Genomic DNA, 19,334 nt, shown 5'->3' on the forward strand with positions numbered 1-19,334 from the left:
GTAATGGTACTTACTATCCTTAAGTAGTTACAAATATTCATCAAAATTTCAGAATAGAGATCCTAAGATAGTTAAGTTTTTATTATTTGAGATCCTGAGTCAATTGAAGCAAGACCACTATGGTAAACTTGGAAGGCCGTTTCGTCCCATTGTTGGACTCCTCAGCAGTGCAATCCACGATCCCGCCTCGCAAGGTTCGAACCCATGATCTCGACTATTAAAATTAATATAATATCTACAAAAACCCCTTCTGATATTGTAGTTTGACAATATGTATGCAACTTCTTCATTTTTAGCTTCTGAATGACGCACTGAACTTTCTTTGGCACTCCATTATGATTATTATTCATTTATGTACAATGATAAGCTATTTCAGGAATAAATTTCCCAGTATGAATTGATTAACAATCTAAATATAGACTGATTATTCATCTAAAAAACGTAAATTTAGACTATTTGACAACATTCCAACTATATAAAACTGTTGGGGAATCACTACGGAAATTATTTGAGCAATCTGAACCTTTCCATTGAATGTCAATATTTCATTTTGATCATTAGGAGATCATCTACATGACAAGATTTCTAATGCTTACTTATTTATTATGTCTCTATTTTATTGATACAATGAAATTAATTCGAAAGTATATAACATCCAGTTCAAGAAAAGTTATATTCCCTAATAGAACTATTAATGATAATAATAATACAACAAATATCGTTGAAACTTCATTAAATGAACAAGTCGACAATAAAACTGAATGGCTGATGAACACTGAAAGTAATATAGGTTTAGTAAATACAATACCACATATATTGGTTAGTTATAGTCATCAAGAGAAAGATATGGCGAAGTATTTAGTTGAACAACTTCAAAATAAAGGTTATAAGGTAAAGTTATTTGTTATTTGTTTTAAGCCCTATGAGATGAGATTTATATTTTTCTTTGGTTTATTTTTTAATGAAAGATAAATGACTATTTATAAACATAGTTCATTTTGTTTGTATTAAATAAATGTTTAGAATGAAGGAGTCCCATAATAGGACGAAACGGCCGTCCAGTGCTTCCAGGTTTTCCATGGTGGTCTAGCTTCAATTGACTCATGATTTCAACTATGAAAATACCAAATCTCCACAAAACCCCTTCTGTTTTGTAATGGTTTGGACTATGCCGTTGTTGATAGCTTAATTGATTAAATGATTATCTGAAGTCAGAAGCTCAGTGTATATTGAACCTTCTTTTGAAATGAAAATTACTGAGTTCGAGTTCCGGAGTAAACATCATCTCTAAGTTGAAATATATCTAATTGTTGAATCCCAAAAAGAATGAAAAAAATGTCTTGGATTTTACAATTAGCTACATTACATCTATTCCATGATAATTTCATTCAGTTAGTGTTTAAAGCAAAACAATTGGATTCGGGTCCTATTGTTATAATCAACAATGGGATGCCAAATTATCTAACTGACGATCAAACAAATAGACCAAAACACATATCCTGGATTTCACTGAAAGCCATGATCTACTTGTTTTAAAGAGTGATGCGATCATCATCTAGATTTAAGTGTCTTGAGTGATCTCTTTTGTGTCGTTGTAAAAGAGCAGACACTTCATAATAAAAGAAAGCATAGATTTTATACCTTAGGATTGTTACCGTTTGTTGATAAAACTCAAACATTTGTTTTATTCAGTAATTTTATACGACTCATTGTCAGGATTACCAAACAATCAATTAGATTTGAGAATCGTTTTTCATGGCAAGCTTTAAGAAAGTAAACAACTTTAAAAGAAGAAGAGATCGAACCCAGAATATAAACACCATCGGATTCCGGGTCAGTGGTCTATGGGTTAAGTGCTCTGGCGCGAGACTGGTAGGTCCTGGGTTCGAATCTCGCGTGGCGATGTCGTGGATGCGCCCTGATGAGCAGTCCCACAATCGAACGAAACGGCCGTCCAGTGCTTCCAGGTTTTCTATGGTGATCTAGCTCCAATTGACTCACGCTTTCAACTACAAACAATTTTACCTATGAAAATATAGATATTTATAATATTTAAGATATCGAAAATAATAAATTCAAGGGTAACAGCAGTGTTGTTCGCTCCATTTAGTAAGTTCAAATTAACTATCCAAGAAAGGGTAGCTATATTCCTATATAATGATCACCTGTAGTGACTCTACATAGTGTTATTTCATCATTTTCTGTGAAGTAGGATTCCACCATTTTGAAAAACTATGGATTCATAGTAAATGTGTTATAAAGAAACTGTAAAAAATGAGATTAAATTAGAGCTTCCAGTCTAGTCAAATGTATTTCAATAGAAATTATATTTCCTTAAATTTGAAACTATTGAGTATAGACTAGAATATTAGATTAAATGTGAACTTATTCGGCTATTAACCGATATACTACATTACTCACCTCCAAAACGCTTGGTTATTATTATTATTTTTTTTATTATTATTAGCTTTATTCAATAATATATTATTTGGTACAATATCGAATCCTCAGCATAAAGTATTTCAACATGTTTACGTTTCTTATTTCTTCGTTGCTCCTGATGATAAACATTCAGTGATCGCCAGTTGGATGTCAGCAGTTCAGTCAATCGACATATGAATAATGTATATTCTTTTCGCTGCATGTTCCCAGCAAACACGATATCTCTGATTAGGCCTTTTGTAACTTTTACAGCGAAAGGTTGTACAGTTTTCAGAAACGCACCGGAATAGGTTGTGTGCTTAATAGCCATAATGATGTATTAAAACAAACAATATTAGATAACTTGTTGAAATATATAGATGACAGGAACAGGTAGCCCAGATGTTTAAGAAGGCCGCCCACTAATGTGGTCAGATAATGTCATTAGCCCACAGTACATCTCTCTCAACTGAATAAGTATATCGATTCTCTTGTAAATGAATTAAATCACAAAATTTATTATTGTCCGGGAGCTGATACGATCTATCACATCTTATAAATGTATTTAAAAACAACTTTCTGCAGTGTGTTTACGAATATTTATCTCATTATTTATAGTTCATTCAACTTCGTACATAGTGATACTAACTAGTAATGGGGCTGAATTATTGATGTCAATGAATACATTAAAAGTACAAACTACAAATGTGTTTTCACGCTGAACTAAACACATTTTTATTCTCCATTCAATTCAATAATTCTCCAACTGACATTCTTGAGCGAGGAATATTAAATCTCAGAGTATATTGTTACTTCATAAGAGGTAATCGACAAGTAAGTCTTGAACTAGTTTGACACTTGTCAGAAATGTTGTCAGAATCATCCAGTTTTATCCTCTTACACGTTACCATTATGCTACTTGTGACCTGAGTGTCTTATTAAAGTGAAATAACCACTGACTATATGTTAGACGAAAAGCATTGTTTTATCAAAGAAAATTAATGGTACCATTGAAATAAAATAGAGATGTTAATGTAAACTACGTTTAAATGTTTATTCAGTTGGTTTTAGTCTGACCTAGTGAATTTCTAAAGTTAATCTCTTTTAAACAATATGTAAAAATTTCAGTCAACGTAAAGACATTTACTTCATAACAAAATGTAACGTCCATCTTTTCTTTTGATTCGTCAAAAAAGACGTATGGCAAACTGATGGTCAAATGTGTTTCATTCATTCGTCTCCTTTTTCTACTGTTTAGACAAGGGGATAGAAATCATGAATCGATGAAGGTTAGACCACCATTCAAAGCCTAGAAGCATTGGACGGCCTAGTTTAATGGTTCGGTATTTGACTCCAGTTAAATCGTATGATTGATTGTTATTGAGATATACATATGTCGCCAATCCTCGTACAAAATTATCGACTTAAATTGCTTTAGTGAATAACGAAATTAAATAAGTCAAATACGAGAATGGATGTTTGACTACGTATATTCTGTACAATCATTGATCTGAACAGACAAACAAGAGGACGAAGGAAAGGAAGCAAAGAAAATAGAGCGAAGCAAAATAACGCGCTGTGGAGTTGGCTCACACGCGATATGTATATTTCAATAACATTCATACTATCCAACTGGAGTCAGATTCAGGGCCACTAAAATGGTGAACCCAACATGGTAATGTGCATCATCGTACTATTCAATTGGAGTCCGATACAGGGTCAATAAACTAGTAGGGGATTCCTTAACAGTGCGCATCCATGACTCCGTACCCTGTACTGACAAATAGATAGAATTAAAATTTACATTTGAAACATCATAAAAGCTAATAAACTTGCACGCTTTTTGCACAAGTGCCAAGATTTCAGTGATTTGTCTGAAATCAGTTATACCAGTCGGTAAACCACCATAAATACTACGGCATACTGTAATGTATCTAATCTATTTATTTTAAATAATGTAAATATATTTTTCTGAAGAGTTATTCATCTGTAATAATTGTTTTCTATATATGCATATGTTCGCAAACATTTAGGTATGGATTGACTATAAAGATATGATGTATGAAACTGATGTAATGGAGGGTATGGCAAAAGCTGTAGAAAATTCATTTGTTGTTTGTATCCTTTACTCTAAATCATATAAAGAAAGTCTTCATACAAAATGTGGTAAGTTGAATCAATTTTGATTTGACTAAAGAAGAACATTTTTTTGTGGGGCAAATGTTTTTGATTTCTTATATTGACTTTCTTTGTGATGTTCATTTTGAAATGGCTTCTTCTAAACGAAAATTAGGTTCTTTCTCAATATATTCAGTAGTAAAGATCATATTTGAACATTTAATTGATTCTACGCATTGGAATGATTCAACGAAATTTAACAAGATTTCCTTATAATCAACTCCATAAAACAGGCGAAACCTTTGACTAACCATTGAATCGTACTAAATAAGAGGATAGAATTAATTACTTGATTGACATTATTGGAAATAGTTCACTGATAAATAACTGTTCATGTAAAACAACCTTATAATATGGAATGTATATTTTCAGAAAGGGGTTTTTTGTGGAGATTTTAGTAATTTTATAGTTGAAATCATGAGCCAATTGAAGCTAGACCACCATGGAGAACCTAGAAGCACTGGACGTCCATTTCGTCCTATTGTGGAACTCCTTAGCAGTGCGCATTCACGACCCCGCCCCGCGGATTCGGTCTCGTGCACGAGCGCTTGACCTCTAGACCACTTAGGAGTCCTACAATAAGACGAAATGGCCGTCCAGTGCTTCTAGGTTCTCCATGGGTGATCTAGCTTCATGATTTCAACTATAGAATGTATATTCGTTGTATGGTATGTATACTACGATATTTCTTAGTGCAAATATAACTTGCACTAATTAAGAGTATGTGTTTGGAAGTTAAGCACATTTAACCATTCATGTTCGTTATCCTTTCGTAGATATCATCGTGTTCAAATGAACATGTATTCTTAGGATTTGCTTATTAGAATATAATTCATATGAAATTAGACAAGTTTATCAGACAGCGTACTAGAAATCATATAAATTGCAGATTTGATATGACTGTATAACCACTCTTAGTTATCATATATTGACCATTAGGATTCGTTTCTTCTGCATTTTGAACAATGTGAATATTTATGAGCAATAGTTTAAGACAAAAATATCCCCTCTGATTTCATGATGCACCTTAGAAGTTGTAGGTAAGCTTAATGTTCTGTTCAGAATTACTGTGTTGATTCTCGAAACTTCATACGAAAGCAGCTCTTATTGGTTCAATTTATTTCTAATATACATAGTTAATTTAAACCGTTTTTTTATGAAATCCTACTTTCATCTAGAAATTAAAATATTCAAACCGTTATTTGAAAGACAGACATCCAGGACTTCATTGTTCAGTCATTATAATTCTTCGGCGTGTGAAGGTCAATTTTCTAGATAAAGGCAAATCTAGCTGATAGATCTCAGACAGAAAGAAATGCACGTCCTGGGCGTATACTAAATCTACATGATATTTGTACTTTCATTGTGAAGAAATATTTGATGTTTATTTATGAAGTTACACATTTATTTTTGTCCTTTGTATACTTCCAGTGAAACTAGGATGTAGCATTTACAACATCTCGTAATTATGAATATATTTTATTGTATTTTTTTGAACTATTACTTATCATTTAAAAAGAACGACTTATTTTTGATCCCAGAAGCTCAATACGCTTATCATGAAAAAAAGCCAATATTATTTCTACGTGCACAAAGAGGATACGTACCAGATGGATGGTTAGGTTTTATGATGGGGACACGATTGTATATTGACATTTCTGGAAAATATCCTTTTGAAGATAAATTTACTGAATTGTGTAAACGAATAGATGTCTATAAAAACCAATCGATTGATCAACTTAATAATCATTGCCAAAATAAATCAACGGAAGTGGTATGTTTCGTTTCTTATTTTGTAACTATATCGCATTCCGTACCATGAAACTAATGTAAAAATCATTACTACTGCTGAAAACTCCATTTGTAGATTGTAATTATCTCATTTAGTGTACGTTTGAAAATTAAGGGGCACTGTACATCTGTTTCATCTTTATGTAGAACTACTAACAGTGTCTTCTATAACTTAAACACCTTCATTCATAATAATGACTTTCAGTTTTCACAGATTGGAAAAAACAATAACAGACTTAAGATGGACTAGTAAGTTAGTATCGTGATTTGCTTAGTTTACAAATTGCATAACAGTATACATATGAAACCTGTTGTAATTATAAGCTCGGCTAGTTATCACGTGAGTTGTTCATCAATCGAAATACGACTTATTCAATATTATTATTGTGTTAGACCAATTACGTTCGACCGTCATGAGCAGCTTAGCGTCCTTATCGGTCCTTTGTTCGTCTAGCCCGTTCACTTTAGTCCAGAACTCCAATAACATCATCCACTATGCGAATCATTTATTTCAAGCATACATGGTTTATATACCAGCCAAACAGACCGCATCACACCATAAAATAGGAAATACCATTTTCACAAGATCAACCCAAAAAGTGGCTGTGAACTTGGGAGATTGTAATCAATAAACTGAACATAACTTAAGAATGATAAACCGTATAATAATAACCTATCAGTCAAAATGAAGCTTATAATGAGATGAACATAGATATACATAATCTAGTTGCTAAATAGTTATACAACAGGAATATATGTATAATATTAGTCCACTAATAGTTCTCAGAAGTAAAACCTAATTTCATCTTTACTAAAATATAACAAAATCAATAAAAACAAAATGATCATTTTGATGATTACCTGTTAGATAGTGAAAACCTTCTTTTTCTTCATCCTTTGGACTAAATTAGGCTGTTTTATTATTTACGTTACTGGAGTCGAGTGAATGTACCAGAATAACACAAGCAATTAATGTCGCTAGATATTTCAAAGTAAGGTTGTTATAAATCGTAATACATTTAAGAACGAATGAATAATATGTATACTTGTAATTGCCCATCTAATACTTTTCAATATTATCAGAGGATGCTGAAAAACTAATCATTTGATTTAGATTAATTGTATTAGGCATATTAGGCATTATAAGCAAAGGTGGAGAGTGGCTAGCAGTTGAATCCAGTTTGACGCGCGTTTCGTAATATTCAGGATTCGCCAGCTGGATGTACCTGTATCTCAGAGTTGATGTTCACTCTGAGACTCCAACCCAGTACCGTTCACTTCAAACGCCATCGCGTTATCCACTCGGCCACTTAGTCCTGACAGCTACTTGCTTATGCGATGGGGTGAAGTTTAAATTCACTTAGTATTGTTTGTTTGAATCTTCCCGCTGATGTTTTAGGACTGCAACTGGTCAGTCTCTAGTTGGTATATGCGCATACTGTGCGTATTGCCTCGATATAGCCTAAATTCACAAGCATAGTCCTAAAACATCAATGGGAAGATTCAAACAAACAATACTAAGTGAATTATTAAGCATTATGTCTATTTTCAAAGTGATTTTTATAAAGACTAAAAAAATATCTTACGTTTGTTATAATATAAAAGTTTATACTTAAACCATTAGTCAGTGTATTCACAACAGATTTTATGATCCCACAATAATCAGAACTTTTGAGTTAATATTCGTTAGCGAATTGAGAATTCCATTCACAAGGAAGATATGCAAATTAAGTACTATTTTACAACGTTATTTTTAACAGGATGTTCAATACTCTATCCTTACTCAGTAGCAGTACTGCGAGAAAAGCTACAGGCAACGTTACGTGAAAGCGTTAAATATTTAATTATTGTTCGCAATAAATAATTATTATATGATCATAAATAAATGAACCAAGACATTACTCGAGAGATTCTTAACGATTTTACTCACCTAAATTTGAACCAAGATAATTAAACATGTATGGTGACATTCACTTGCACGTAATTAAACAGACAGATTCTATTATTAATTTATGATAACAAATTCATACAATTAGGTAATCCAAAAAAACTTGTGGGCTTTTACTGTTTTCTAACTCATATCCATAGGAATAACAGAATTTCATATCTTTTATTACATAATCTATTTCATAAGGAGTTGTTGTGGATATAAATTAATTTCAATAGTTGAGATCATGAGTCAATAGTGGATGTGTCACTCAATTTCGTGGATTAGTTGAAGTTAAACATTACCATAATTGGAAGCCGGCTCAGTGGTCTAGAGGTTAAGCGTTCACGCGCGAGACCGATAGATCCTGGGTTCGAATCTCCCGAGGCGGGATCGTGGATGTGAACTGCCGAGGAGTCACACGATAGAGCGAAACGGCATTCCAGTGCTTCCAGATTTTTCATGGTGGTCTAGCTTCAATTAACCAATTATCTCAACTATTAAAATGATCTATTTCATTATAATTTGTATTTGCAATTTTTTTGTTTTATAGAATACAAATTAAATTACTTAGATGTGTAACTGTTGAATTGGTTCATTATTCTTACAAACTATGAATAACAAAATATTATTATGTAGTTTATCTTCAAAAAGGATCAGATTTGAAAATAGAATAAAAGTAAACATCATGAGTAATGAACAACACCATTTGATAACGCGATGGAGTTTAAAGAGAAAGGTACTGGGTTCGAGTCCCAGAGTGAACATCATCTCTGAGATGCAGGTACATCCAGCTGACGAGTCCCAAATAGGACGAAGAGCGCGTCAAACTGGATTCCACTGCTAGCCACTATCCATCTTTGCTTAAAACCATTTGAGTCTCGCGTTTTCTTTTTGTGTGTTTTTCTTTTCTCTTGTCATTATACTACTTAATTAATTAAAATGTTCTAAATAGTTTTGTGATTTACATATTACTATTATTATGATGATTTCTAATATGGTTTTCTTTTTTTTCATATTTCACGAATGAGGCCTAATCAATATGAAATGGTTTTGAATGAACATTTTCGCACTAAATTCAAATGATGAATAGAATTCTGTAAACTCTACTAGATGAGTATCGAGTTTTTTGAAGCTAATAGATTGTTAACGTGGAATTTCTTGATATTCATTAAAATATTAAAATTAGACTTTTCCGAGATTTGAATTCTACTGTTTACACTTGATAGTTGTTCTTTGTCATAAAGTATTGAATAATTTTTCAGCTCTTCCAAACTAGACTACATTCTTACTGACAGGTAATTCTCATTTAAACATTAGAGACACGAAGATTAGTGTATTACGTATTACATAATCTAATATTATATTCTTTCTACCATGTCATCTTGGTCATTCCCTGTTCTAATTACTTCACGGAACTAGTACATTAACAAAAAAAGTTTCATATATCTACGATTGTACAGCTTGATAATACATTCTTATTACCATATTTGTGTTTGTTATGCGTTATGATGACTATCAGATAACTGAAATCCTTATTTATTTACTAGTTAAATGTATTGGTTATTGTACCTAATAAAAGTATAAACTGATAATTTGTATTACTGCCTTTTAATTTTGAGTTATCTGAAACCGTTGTAGTGTGTGCTGCTGATATCGACAGATATCAGTAGTATGTATCATCAGTCGAAAGTGAAATGCCTTGCGGCAGAAGGTCAAGAAGATCGAAAAAGGAGAACAAGAACAGAAAATTATTGGTGTGCAAACAAAGTAACAATGAAGTCTGAGATGATTGATTGACATTTTACAAATGTGGTATTTACTGTATGATTCTCAGATTTTACTAAGATGTTCCGTAATTTTTGTGTTCTTGTTCACTACACCGTGATGAGAAATTAGTCTTAAACTCTGGTACGGTATTAGGTGGTGGTGGTCAAACTTGATCAGTTCATGATCTCAATTATTACTCGACTATCTCCACAGCCTTATACATCACATATATATTGGGCGGCTTCTTAAACATCTGGGCTACCTGTTCCTGTCATCTATATATTTCAACAAGTTATCTAATATTGTTTGTTTTAATACATCATTATGGCTATTAAGCACACAACCTATTCCGGTGCGTTTCTGAAAACTGTACAACCTTTCGCTGTAAAAGTTACAAAAGGCCTAATCAGAGATATCGTGTTTGCTGGGAACATGCAGCGAAAAGAATATACATTATTCATATGTTGATTGACTGAACTACTGACATCCAACTGGCGATCACTGAATGTTTATCATCAGGAGCAACGAAGAAATAAGAAACGTAAACATGTTGAAATACTTTATGCTGAGGATTCGATTTTGTACCAAATAATATAATATTGAATAAAGCTAATAATAATAATAATACTGACACATTAATTAGATTCTTCATAATGACCCTACAATTTTATAAAGCATATTGTTAATATTTTTCTGGTCTGACTCAAGTGCATTAGGTAGGTAAGTAAAATTTGAAGAAAAATTCAAATCAAGGACAAACAGTAAACCATACACGAACCAGAAGAGTTGAGGCTGAATACTTGGAAGTAGTCATCCTAAAGTCTTCTGTTTTAATTTTGCGATATTTGAAATCTTAACAAAACCGTCAAATAAATACCGGTCTCATAGAATCTCATACTCGGGGACATTATACTGAGTTACACGAAGCAATTTATAACCTGATCGACAGAATTTGAACTCGAATGATAATCAGACACATTATACTGGGATCTGCTCAATTGCGTAAATATTCGATTAAACAAGTTTTTATTATATACGCTCATATTTTTCACTTATCAACATATGTCCTGATTTTTACGAATTACATCCCAATTGGTGAAGAACCTATCTAAACATTTCATTAGTAAATATTACTATTCTTTCAAAAGAACTTTACGTTTTCAATTCGGTAAACAGGTTATTTCATTACGTGTTCATTATTAAAAATCTATACTACGTAGTATTATACTTATTTTCAACATTCTGATTGGCTAATTTCCCTTGACGACGTTTTTACATCTATTTTATTGATCAACTTTTACGATCATAATAACTTATGGGGATTTATTTATCTTTGCATAATCAATAACAGTTTACATGTCTGTTAGGCAGTCTGTTTTTTCTTCTGAAAATAAACTACCTCACTTTGTTCTATAAACGTCTATCGAACAGAAAGAAGACATCTATACAAAATGATCATGTGATACGATATTCCATAGCCAGAAAATGTTTTTTTTTCTAGAATTTCTTGGTCATTTCATTTTGCACATATGGGAAAACCTGACACCAGTGTAAAGTAAACCTGAATAAGTCCATTTAATTATAGATTACTTCATAAACTGACATTGATTATACACTATAAACGGCAGGATTGGATAATAAGAGTTTCACACTAACTACATATATTTTGTTCAGAAGAAAAACAAGGATAGAATTAAAGTTGAAATGAATTGTATCTTTGATTGTTCACAGTGATAGACGGGAAATACAAATCATGTCTCGTTTAAAGTTAATTAAAAAACGGGTAGTTTCATACAGATGATTAAATAAAATATAATCAAACAAGTCTAAAAGCAGTGACCAGAGGAGTTCAAACCACGTCTGTCGTGAGATATCAACTCACTGAATACCATTGGTGAACGGCTGCTCAACTTAGTGGATCAGTTGAAGTTAGACATTAACACCGTTGAATGCTGGCTCAGTGGTCTATCGGTTAGGGGCTCTGGCTCGAGACTGGTAGATCCTGGGTTCGAATCTCACGAGTGCGAGATCGTGGATGCGCACTGCTGAGGAGTCCCATACGAGGACGAAACGGTCGTCCAGTGTTTCCAGGTTTTCCGTGGTGGTCTAGCTTCAATTGACTCACGATTTCAACCATGAAAATATGAATTAATTAAACTACATACAAGGCTGTTTTACACAAAAGACTGAAAAGTCCTAAAACTAACAACAGTAGACCTGAGCATTGATATTGCAGTTTTGTTATTCAATAATTTATTTATGACTATTGATGATTTCTCTTCATCTTTGTATATCCTTCCTGAATCTTTGTGAATATTATGTGATATTACTCTAAAACTGTTATATCCCGTGGAGAATTATGAATGGTAACTTTAAGAACTATTTATGGACAAATGTGATATGTATATTTCGTATTGTATAATTGTTAAGTAACTAAAGTATCCATATTCGTGTCCCTCTTATTATGAGCCTTATTTTGACCTATAGACTATTATTATATGATTTACCATTTTTGAGTTATCTCCAGTCTATTGATTACTGTTCCCCCTATTCACAGCCACATTTAGCCAAATCTTGTACAAATGTTATTTTCTATTTTATGGCCAGTTTGTTTGATATATAAACCCAGTATGTTTGAGAATAATGATTCATATTGCAGAGGCTGTTATTGGTGTTCTGGACTTAACTGGCTGGGCCAGGCAGAAAGCAGGACTGATAAGTGCTCAAGACTGCTCTTATGGTTTTTATGTATCATTGCTCTGATAGATAATTCACTCCTCTTTGATTGGTGGGGATCAGCACGTTCATATATTAAACAGGGCACTCACTCAGTCGATATAACAAAAACATCCATTTGAAACTTTCAAACAAGCGCCTCACTACAAATACGTTTTATAAATACTTTTACATTATCCTGGTATCAACTAATTTCTTAAATATTTAGTTACTTGAATTAGCTAAACTTATCAAACTGTATGTTGTTAATGGATCGAAATCAGCAACATCCATTGAAATCATCTTATTCTCAGAATATTCTCAATCTTTTTCTATTAAAACAAATGAAAATGTTTGAATTATCAACAAAATATTTGATTATAAGCACTACAGGATTGTGGACTGAACAACATTCAGCTGATTAATTTTTATAAGCAGTTACTGTTTGATTGAAAATATGAAAATGTTACACTTTCAACAATTACATTATCACGACGACATTCATCCAAGTGTGCTACATTAAAAAACGTGTTAATTGTAGACATAACACTATTAAATGCAAGGTAATACATACTTTTATCACCAGTATCTAACCACAGTACTTGGATGAATCAAAATACATCAAACTGGTTTTGCTTTTAACCAAAGTAATGAAATTTTTCAAAAGAACCCATCAATAAAATAATAATTCCAATAAGTAAATAAAAGATAATGAAGGAAATCTAGTAAAACATGGACATTACACCAAAATGTTTTAAAATAGATAGAAGCGTACAGTCTGATAATCCCTTGTTATAGAGATAACTGTAAAGTATGAACTATACATAAGTAGTTTAGAAATTAAATAAAAACATAAAATCTTATTTAAATTTGTTTTAAATTTGAACTTGATTTCAAACATTGTCAGTTAAGTTTGGAGGTTGTTTGTTGCCAGGCGCGTAACACTCTTCCGTGTTTTCAAAAATCACGTCAAAATTAAATCGAGAACTATTTCTGGAAATAAACGGAAATAACAAACTTGAAAATTCATTGGTAATAGCGTCTCTTTATTATTTGAAATGGTTTGTATTTTCCTTGCGCCAATGTTAACAATTAAAATAGTCAGTCTATAGTAAGATATGTATCCTGAACAAATTGTCTAAATAATAACATCTCGTCGTACGTTTTTAGTCACAGAGGCTGACAGTGGAATCCATGATGAATGCCTTATCCTGCTCGGGACTTATCCGTTAGGTGTACCTGACACATTTCAACATAAAGGCTCTCCTCTGGACTCGAACCTAGTACTTATGGTTTAAAACAATAAACCTATTGTTCACTGAGTTCTAAGTTTAAATAGGTACTAAGGTGTGTGAGTGGGGATGAATTGAACTGTCCATGTCTGTATATTTTCGTCTGTTACGTTAAGGACAACAATCGATGGCTCTTGAAAACGGTGGTTATGTTGAGAGCGAAGAGTAATTGAGTAAAACCGATTTTAGGTTCGGGGAAAAGTCACACAGTGTTTTTGTAAAATATTAAAACCATACATTAAATACATCATTTACATATCCCCATCGTTCTTCCAATTCTGTAGTCGTTCTAACTGATATCTATTTTCTTTTCTTCTCTCTTTACTTCAGTCTTCTTTTGGTAAGGTTTCCAGTTACGATCCGTGCTACATACTTCTTGTATCTGTCCGCATAAGTAGCAAACACTGAAGTTGCTTAAACAAAACGTATCATTCAGTAGAATAATATCAAATAACACTTGTTCTTGGATGTTTACAATCACTCCAAATGAAAAACTCATTTAATGTTTTTAATTTATTACGATTCCTCAAATAACTGTATTTTCTAAAGCGCCATGTTATAAATCATTACGAAGTTTAGTGAAATAAGTGTATGGATTCTAAATCGCTAAATAACATCATTGATGATTCTATGAATAAATTTTATTTGAAAAAACGTTGACGGAAGCCCAGTAAATCTTGTTATTATTTGAAAATCAATGAGAAAAGTGTTCTTATACAATTTTTTTGGCTAATCTTCAAAATACACAGAGGCGTTCTAAGACCCGCTAAAAAATGTCTTTTTATTCAAGTTTAAATGAATTAGATTATGTTGTTGTTATATGTTAAATAAAGATTTTTTCATTTCCAGTTGACATATAAGTATCCTATGGGGACTATCTCGATAAAGCCACTGTTATACAAGTTGTTTAAAAAACGATGGGATATGCCTAACAGTAGAATCCAGGACCCTTATTCCTTCTTGTTTGCCACTCGGAGTGAACACCAACCCTGAGATGGAGGTTCATTGAGCTGACGAGTACCAAATAGTATGAAAACGCGTTTTTGGATTCTACTGCTGATCACATTCCGACTGTCTGTAAATACTGAAAGTAACATTCAAGTGTCATGAACTACAGTTTAATTCTTGATCTTTCAAGAGTTCTTCTACTTGGAATCGTTATTTACAACGAAATCAGATAGAAAATTTTTATTTGAAATGAAAAACATATTTATAATTGGAACTACATTTCATATTACATTATAATGATGAGGTAGATTACAGCCGACAAGTGAATCTCTTACGTGATTCTGAAAGATTGACAAAGTGCTTAACTCATTTCGAAACACCAATTGAACAGTTAAAAAAAAATAAACTTAAGTCAATTCCAGGAAATAAAGTACTGTTAACGAACAAAGTCAATAAAAGCTCATTTTTCAATTAGTTGTTTGGATCTTCCCACTGAAGTTTGGGACTGTGATTGATCAGTCACTCATTGACATCCTGTGCTTGTCGCCTTGATATTACTTTGGGTTACAGGTATTATAAGCAGATATGGTTGGTGGCTAGCAGTGGAATTCAGGATACTCGTGTTGTCCTGTTTCGGACTCGTCAGTTGCATGTACCTGCGCCCCTGAGATGATATTAATTCCAGGGCTCGATCCAAGTACCGTTCCTTTCAAACGCCATGGCATTATCAACTTAGCTACTGAGTTTAGATAGCCAGTGGCTGTCCTAATTAATTAGTCCAAAAATGAATTAGATTTCTCCCCATTGCACAAGATAATGGCTAACTGTACTCAATAGCTAAGTCGATAGCGCTATGGCGTTTAAAATGAACGGTACTAAGTTCAAGTCCCCGAGTGAACATCAGCTTTAGAATTAAGGAATATCCATCTATTGAGTCTCAAATGGAACGAAACGTTCGTCCTGGATTCTGCCGTTAGCCACCATCCATCTCTGATTGTAAAGTCCATGAAAGCTACTATATAATCTTAAAAATGATCTTCTGTAGAAAATGTTCTAAAAGATAAACTATTTGTTTAGACTATATCAGTTAGAAAAAATTCCGTTCTATTAATGTTAATTAAAAACTGGTTTGTGAATTTCTGGCTTCAATATTTCAAGATATTGAAATCCAATTTCAGTTGCGTAATTGGCTTACGGATTTAAAGAGTCAAAATAATTGTCTATTAATCAATAGTTTTAAATGATTTTTCAGTAAGATGAACCATTTGAAAAAAAATTCTTAGAATTGCTAAAGACTTTATGCTTAATACTCATTGGTTACATGCACAATTTCCGATGTTTCATGAGGAAGCCGTAACTGATGATATCCAACCACATCAAAATAGAAACCAATGTTACCAACAATATCGGGTAGTTGATGCGTTTATCATAAGATGATTTAAATTGTAAATAAAAATCAATAAATTTCAACTCAGTGACCTGAACAAACAGTGATAAGTGTGTCCAAGTTATCAGTGCTTACTTATTTGGACCTCAATGCTAGAATGAAACAGTTGTTCAATGTTTCTTATATTTAAATGGTTTTCTATTTGAATTTAGATCGTAACAAAAAGTCATTTTCAAATTAAACTAGTTTTTATGTTGATCTTAGTCATCTGTGACATAAAAGTCTTTTAGGGCTTCGTTATATATTCCTATTTTAATATTCGGAACTATTAATTTAAAAAAAGATGATATTACTGATGAATAATAACTCATAAATGATATGACTTACATGATCAACTGCAATGATCTGTTTTGATTTTTATGCATTCATCAATTCTTCGACATAAATTAGGAAAATACTCATCAAATGGATACTTTCCAGAAATATCAATACGGTTTTCTCGGGCAGTTATAAGACCTAGCCAACCTTTTGGTTTATAATCACGTTGTGCACGTAAACAAATAATTGGTTTTTTCAAAAAAACTGCATATGTTGCTTCTATTCAACAAAAAAGATTAAATATCTACTAAACATCGGAAAATTAAAATACTTTTTATTCTTATTGTAAATACCTGAATTGATCTGAACTATTTACAACTACCTTTAAAGAAATGAATTCAGTAGTTTATTCTAGGTTGAACAATTATGAAAATGATGATACCGATTTTTAAGAACTATCTGAATTTCGTAACTAGATATACTTTGATAATAAAATGAATGCCTAGTATATTATTTTTAGTTATCAATAGTAAGATATTCTCTTTATAACAAGTACTTCCTAATGACGTCTGATAATTCTTCAGAAAGAAACATCCGTAAGCATTGTCAACTACTGTGGACGTAGGTGGCACTTGAGAAAAGTTTTCAGAAATTTGATGACGTAGTCTTAATCAAGTGTGAAATGATAAAATAACTGCAAATTCTGATTTACGATGATCTCCAGTAATAATTGATACAATGGGAATGGAGGGTAGTATGAACGTTTAAAATATGTAACTTGTAATCAGTGCATATACCTCAAATTATATTAAGTTGTCAAGACCACTAAATAAACTTGCATCGGGTAGATTAAGTACAATGATGTGCTCTAAAGACAATTTACTGGTGAAAACACTATAGTTATTAAAGAAATGTTGACAATTGTCGATATACAGATGATTAAAATCGTAATAATTGTAGTATTTTGAATAATAGTTTATTGCTATTTCATTAGTAACTATTATATTACTGTACCAATCTCATATTTTAATGCACATGGTGTAACAGTTATATGGAATTCCTAATGAGAATTATTATAAAGTGTTAGCTGAACAGTTAAGTATTGTCCACTTTCAACTGCTCAATCAAAACTAGCAACCAATCGATTTTGGTTTAAACAATCAGATATTATTAGTATTATTGTGTTCAAGGAAAAATACATCAAACTGTACTCAGCGCATTTAGTTATTCTTTTAAATTAATTTCACTTACCCATTTCAGCATATTCACTGTTTTTATAATTTTCGGAATATATAATACATACAGCATAAGATTTTTCTACGGCTTCAGCCAAACTTCTAAATGTATTTACAGCATATCTCATATTGTCTTGATCAAACCATACCTGATACAATGAAAATATTAACACTTATAGAGACATTTTTCATTAACTATGAATATTAATCGGAACTTACTAGTGGTTTACATCATTTGAATTAATAGACAAGCATTTGTTAACCTTGATTTTTCGAACATGTAGTGTTGTGGTGTGTGCTACTAAGGTCGACAGATATGAGTAGCATGTATCATCATTCAAAAGTGGAATGCCTGGTGGCAGAAACTTAAAGAAGATCGAAGAAGGTGAACGAGAAAAGAAAATTATTGGTGTGCAAACGATTGATTGATATCTTGCGGATGATGTATTTACTGTATGGTTCTCAGATTTTACTCAGATGTTCTGTAATTTTTGTGTTCTAATACATCCGGTTGTTTCCATTTGTGTGTTCACATTCATTACAGTGTCAACTGGCTTTTGAATAACCTAACAGTTAGTGATGTACTGTTACGCCCTTCGAGAAAAAATTGTTTACGTTTGTCTTATATGGATTGCTAACAGATATCTGAAGTAGATAACAACTATATATTGGTCTTACAATATCATGAATTGCCAAATATTAGATTGTCGTTGAATTTGACGGGATGTTCTGAAAGTGACACGTTCTTTATGAGACTTGTAATCAATGTGTCGAATTCATGATGTAATTGTGCTTAAGTACTGTTGAAAAGTCTCAAATTAACAGAAAAAAAAATTTATTCAACTTTACTGATAGTCTAGATCACATCAATTCTTGCTACTATTCACAAGAAAAAAAAAGTTACAAAATTTTCAGTGCAAATCAAAATTTAAGAATTGTGTTTTGTGTCAATAAATAGAACCTTTTTTTATATTTCATCCATTTATTTATTCACTATAATTATACATTATATAAATAGCTGAATTATAAATTTTGTTTTATTTGATGAATAATATGAAATTATAGAAAGAATCAGTTTATACAATGATCTAACATTTCAAGTATACCTAACTTATATTAGTCATGAATCACTTCAGTTTTTGTTTCGATAAAGTACAATACGTCAATGAATCTAAAAAAGGTGATTACTTATGAGCAAAGATGGATAGTGGCTAGCAGTGGAATGTGCATACCGTGCGTATTGCCTCGATATAGCCTCATTTCACAAGCATTGTAAGCAAAGATGGGCAGTTGTTAGCAGTGGAATCCAGTTTGACGCGCGTTTCGTCCTATTTGGGACTCGTCGGCTGGAT

At 32.2% G+C, this 19,334-nt stretch overlaps 2 protein-coding genes across 2 annotated transcripts in view; one reads left to right on the forward strand and one right to left on the reverse strand.

The window, feature by feature from the left end:
• Nucleotides 1-588: 588 nt before the first annotated feature.
• Smp_194540 (hypothetical protein) lies at nucleotides 589-13,227 on the forward strand (the record flags this gene model as incomplete). The annotated part of the gene is made up of 4 exons (XM_018795463.1): nucleotides 589-891; nucleotides 4,455-4,587; nucleotides 6,141-6,373; nucleotides 13,045-13,227. 4 exons carry the CDS (start codon nucleotides 589-591, stop codon nucleotides 13,225-13,227), a joined length of 852 nt encoding a protein of 283 aa, XP_018649774.1.
• The window catches only part of Smp_121580 (hypothetical protein), a gene marked incomplete at its 5' end in the record, with an annotated part of 11,542 nt that continues 5,319 nt past the window's right edge, over nucleotides 13,112-19,334 (reverse strand). Inside the window, 3 exon segments of the mRNA XM_018795465.1 lie at nucleotides 13,112-13,795; nucleotides 16,817-17,026; nucleotides 17,999-18,115. Of these exon segments, the coding sequence (XP_018649775.1) occupies nucleotides 16,821-17,026; nucleotides 17,999-18,115 (323 nt within the window). The 3' untranslated portion in view covers nucleotides 13,112-13,795; nucleotides 16,817-16,820.

The sequence above is a fragment of the Schistosoma mansoni genome, chromosome 2, assembly GCF_000237925.1.
Source record: "Schistosoma mansoni strain Puerto Rico chromosome 2, complete genome".
Classification (NCBI taxonomy): Eukaryota; Metazoa; Platyhelminthes; class Trematoda; order Strigeidida; family Schistosomatidae; genus Schistosoma; species Schistosoma mansoni.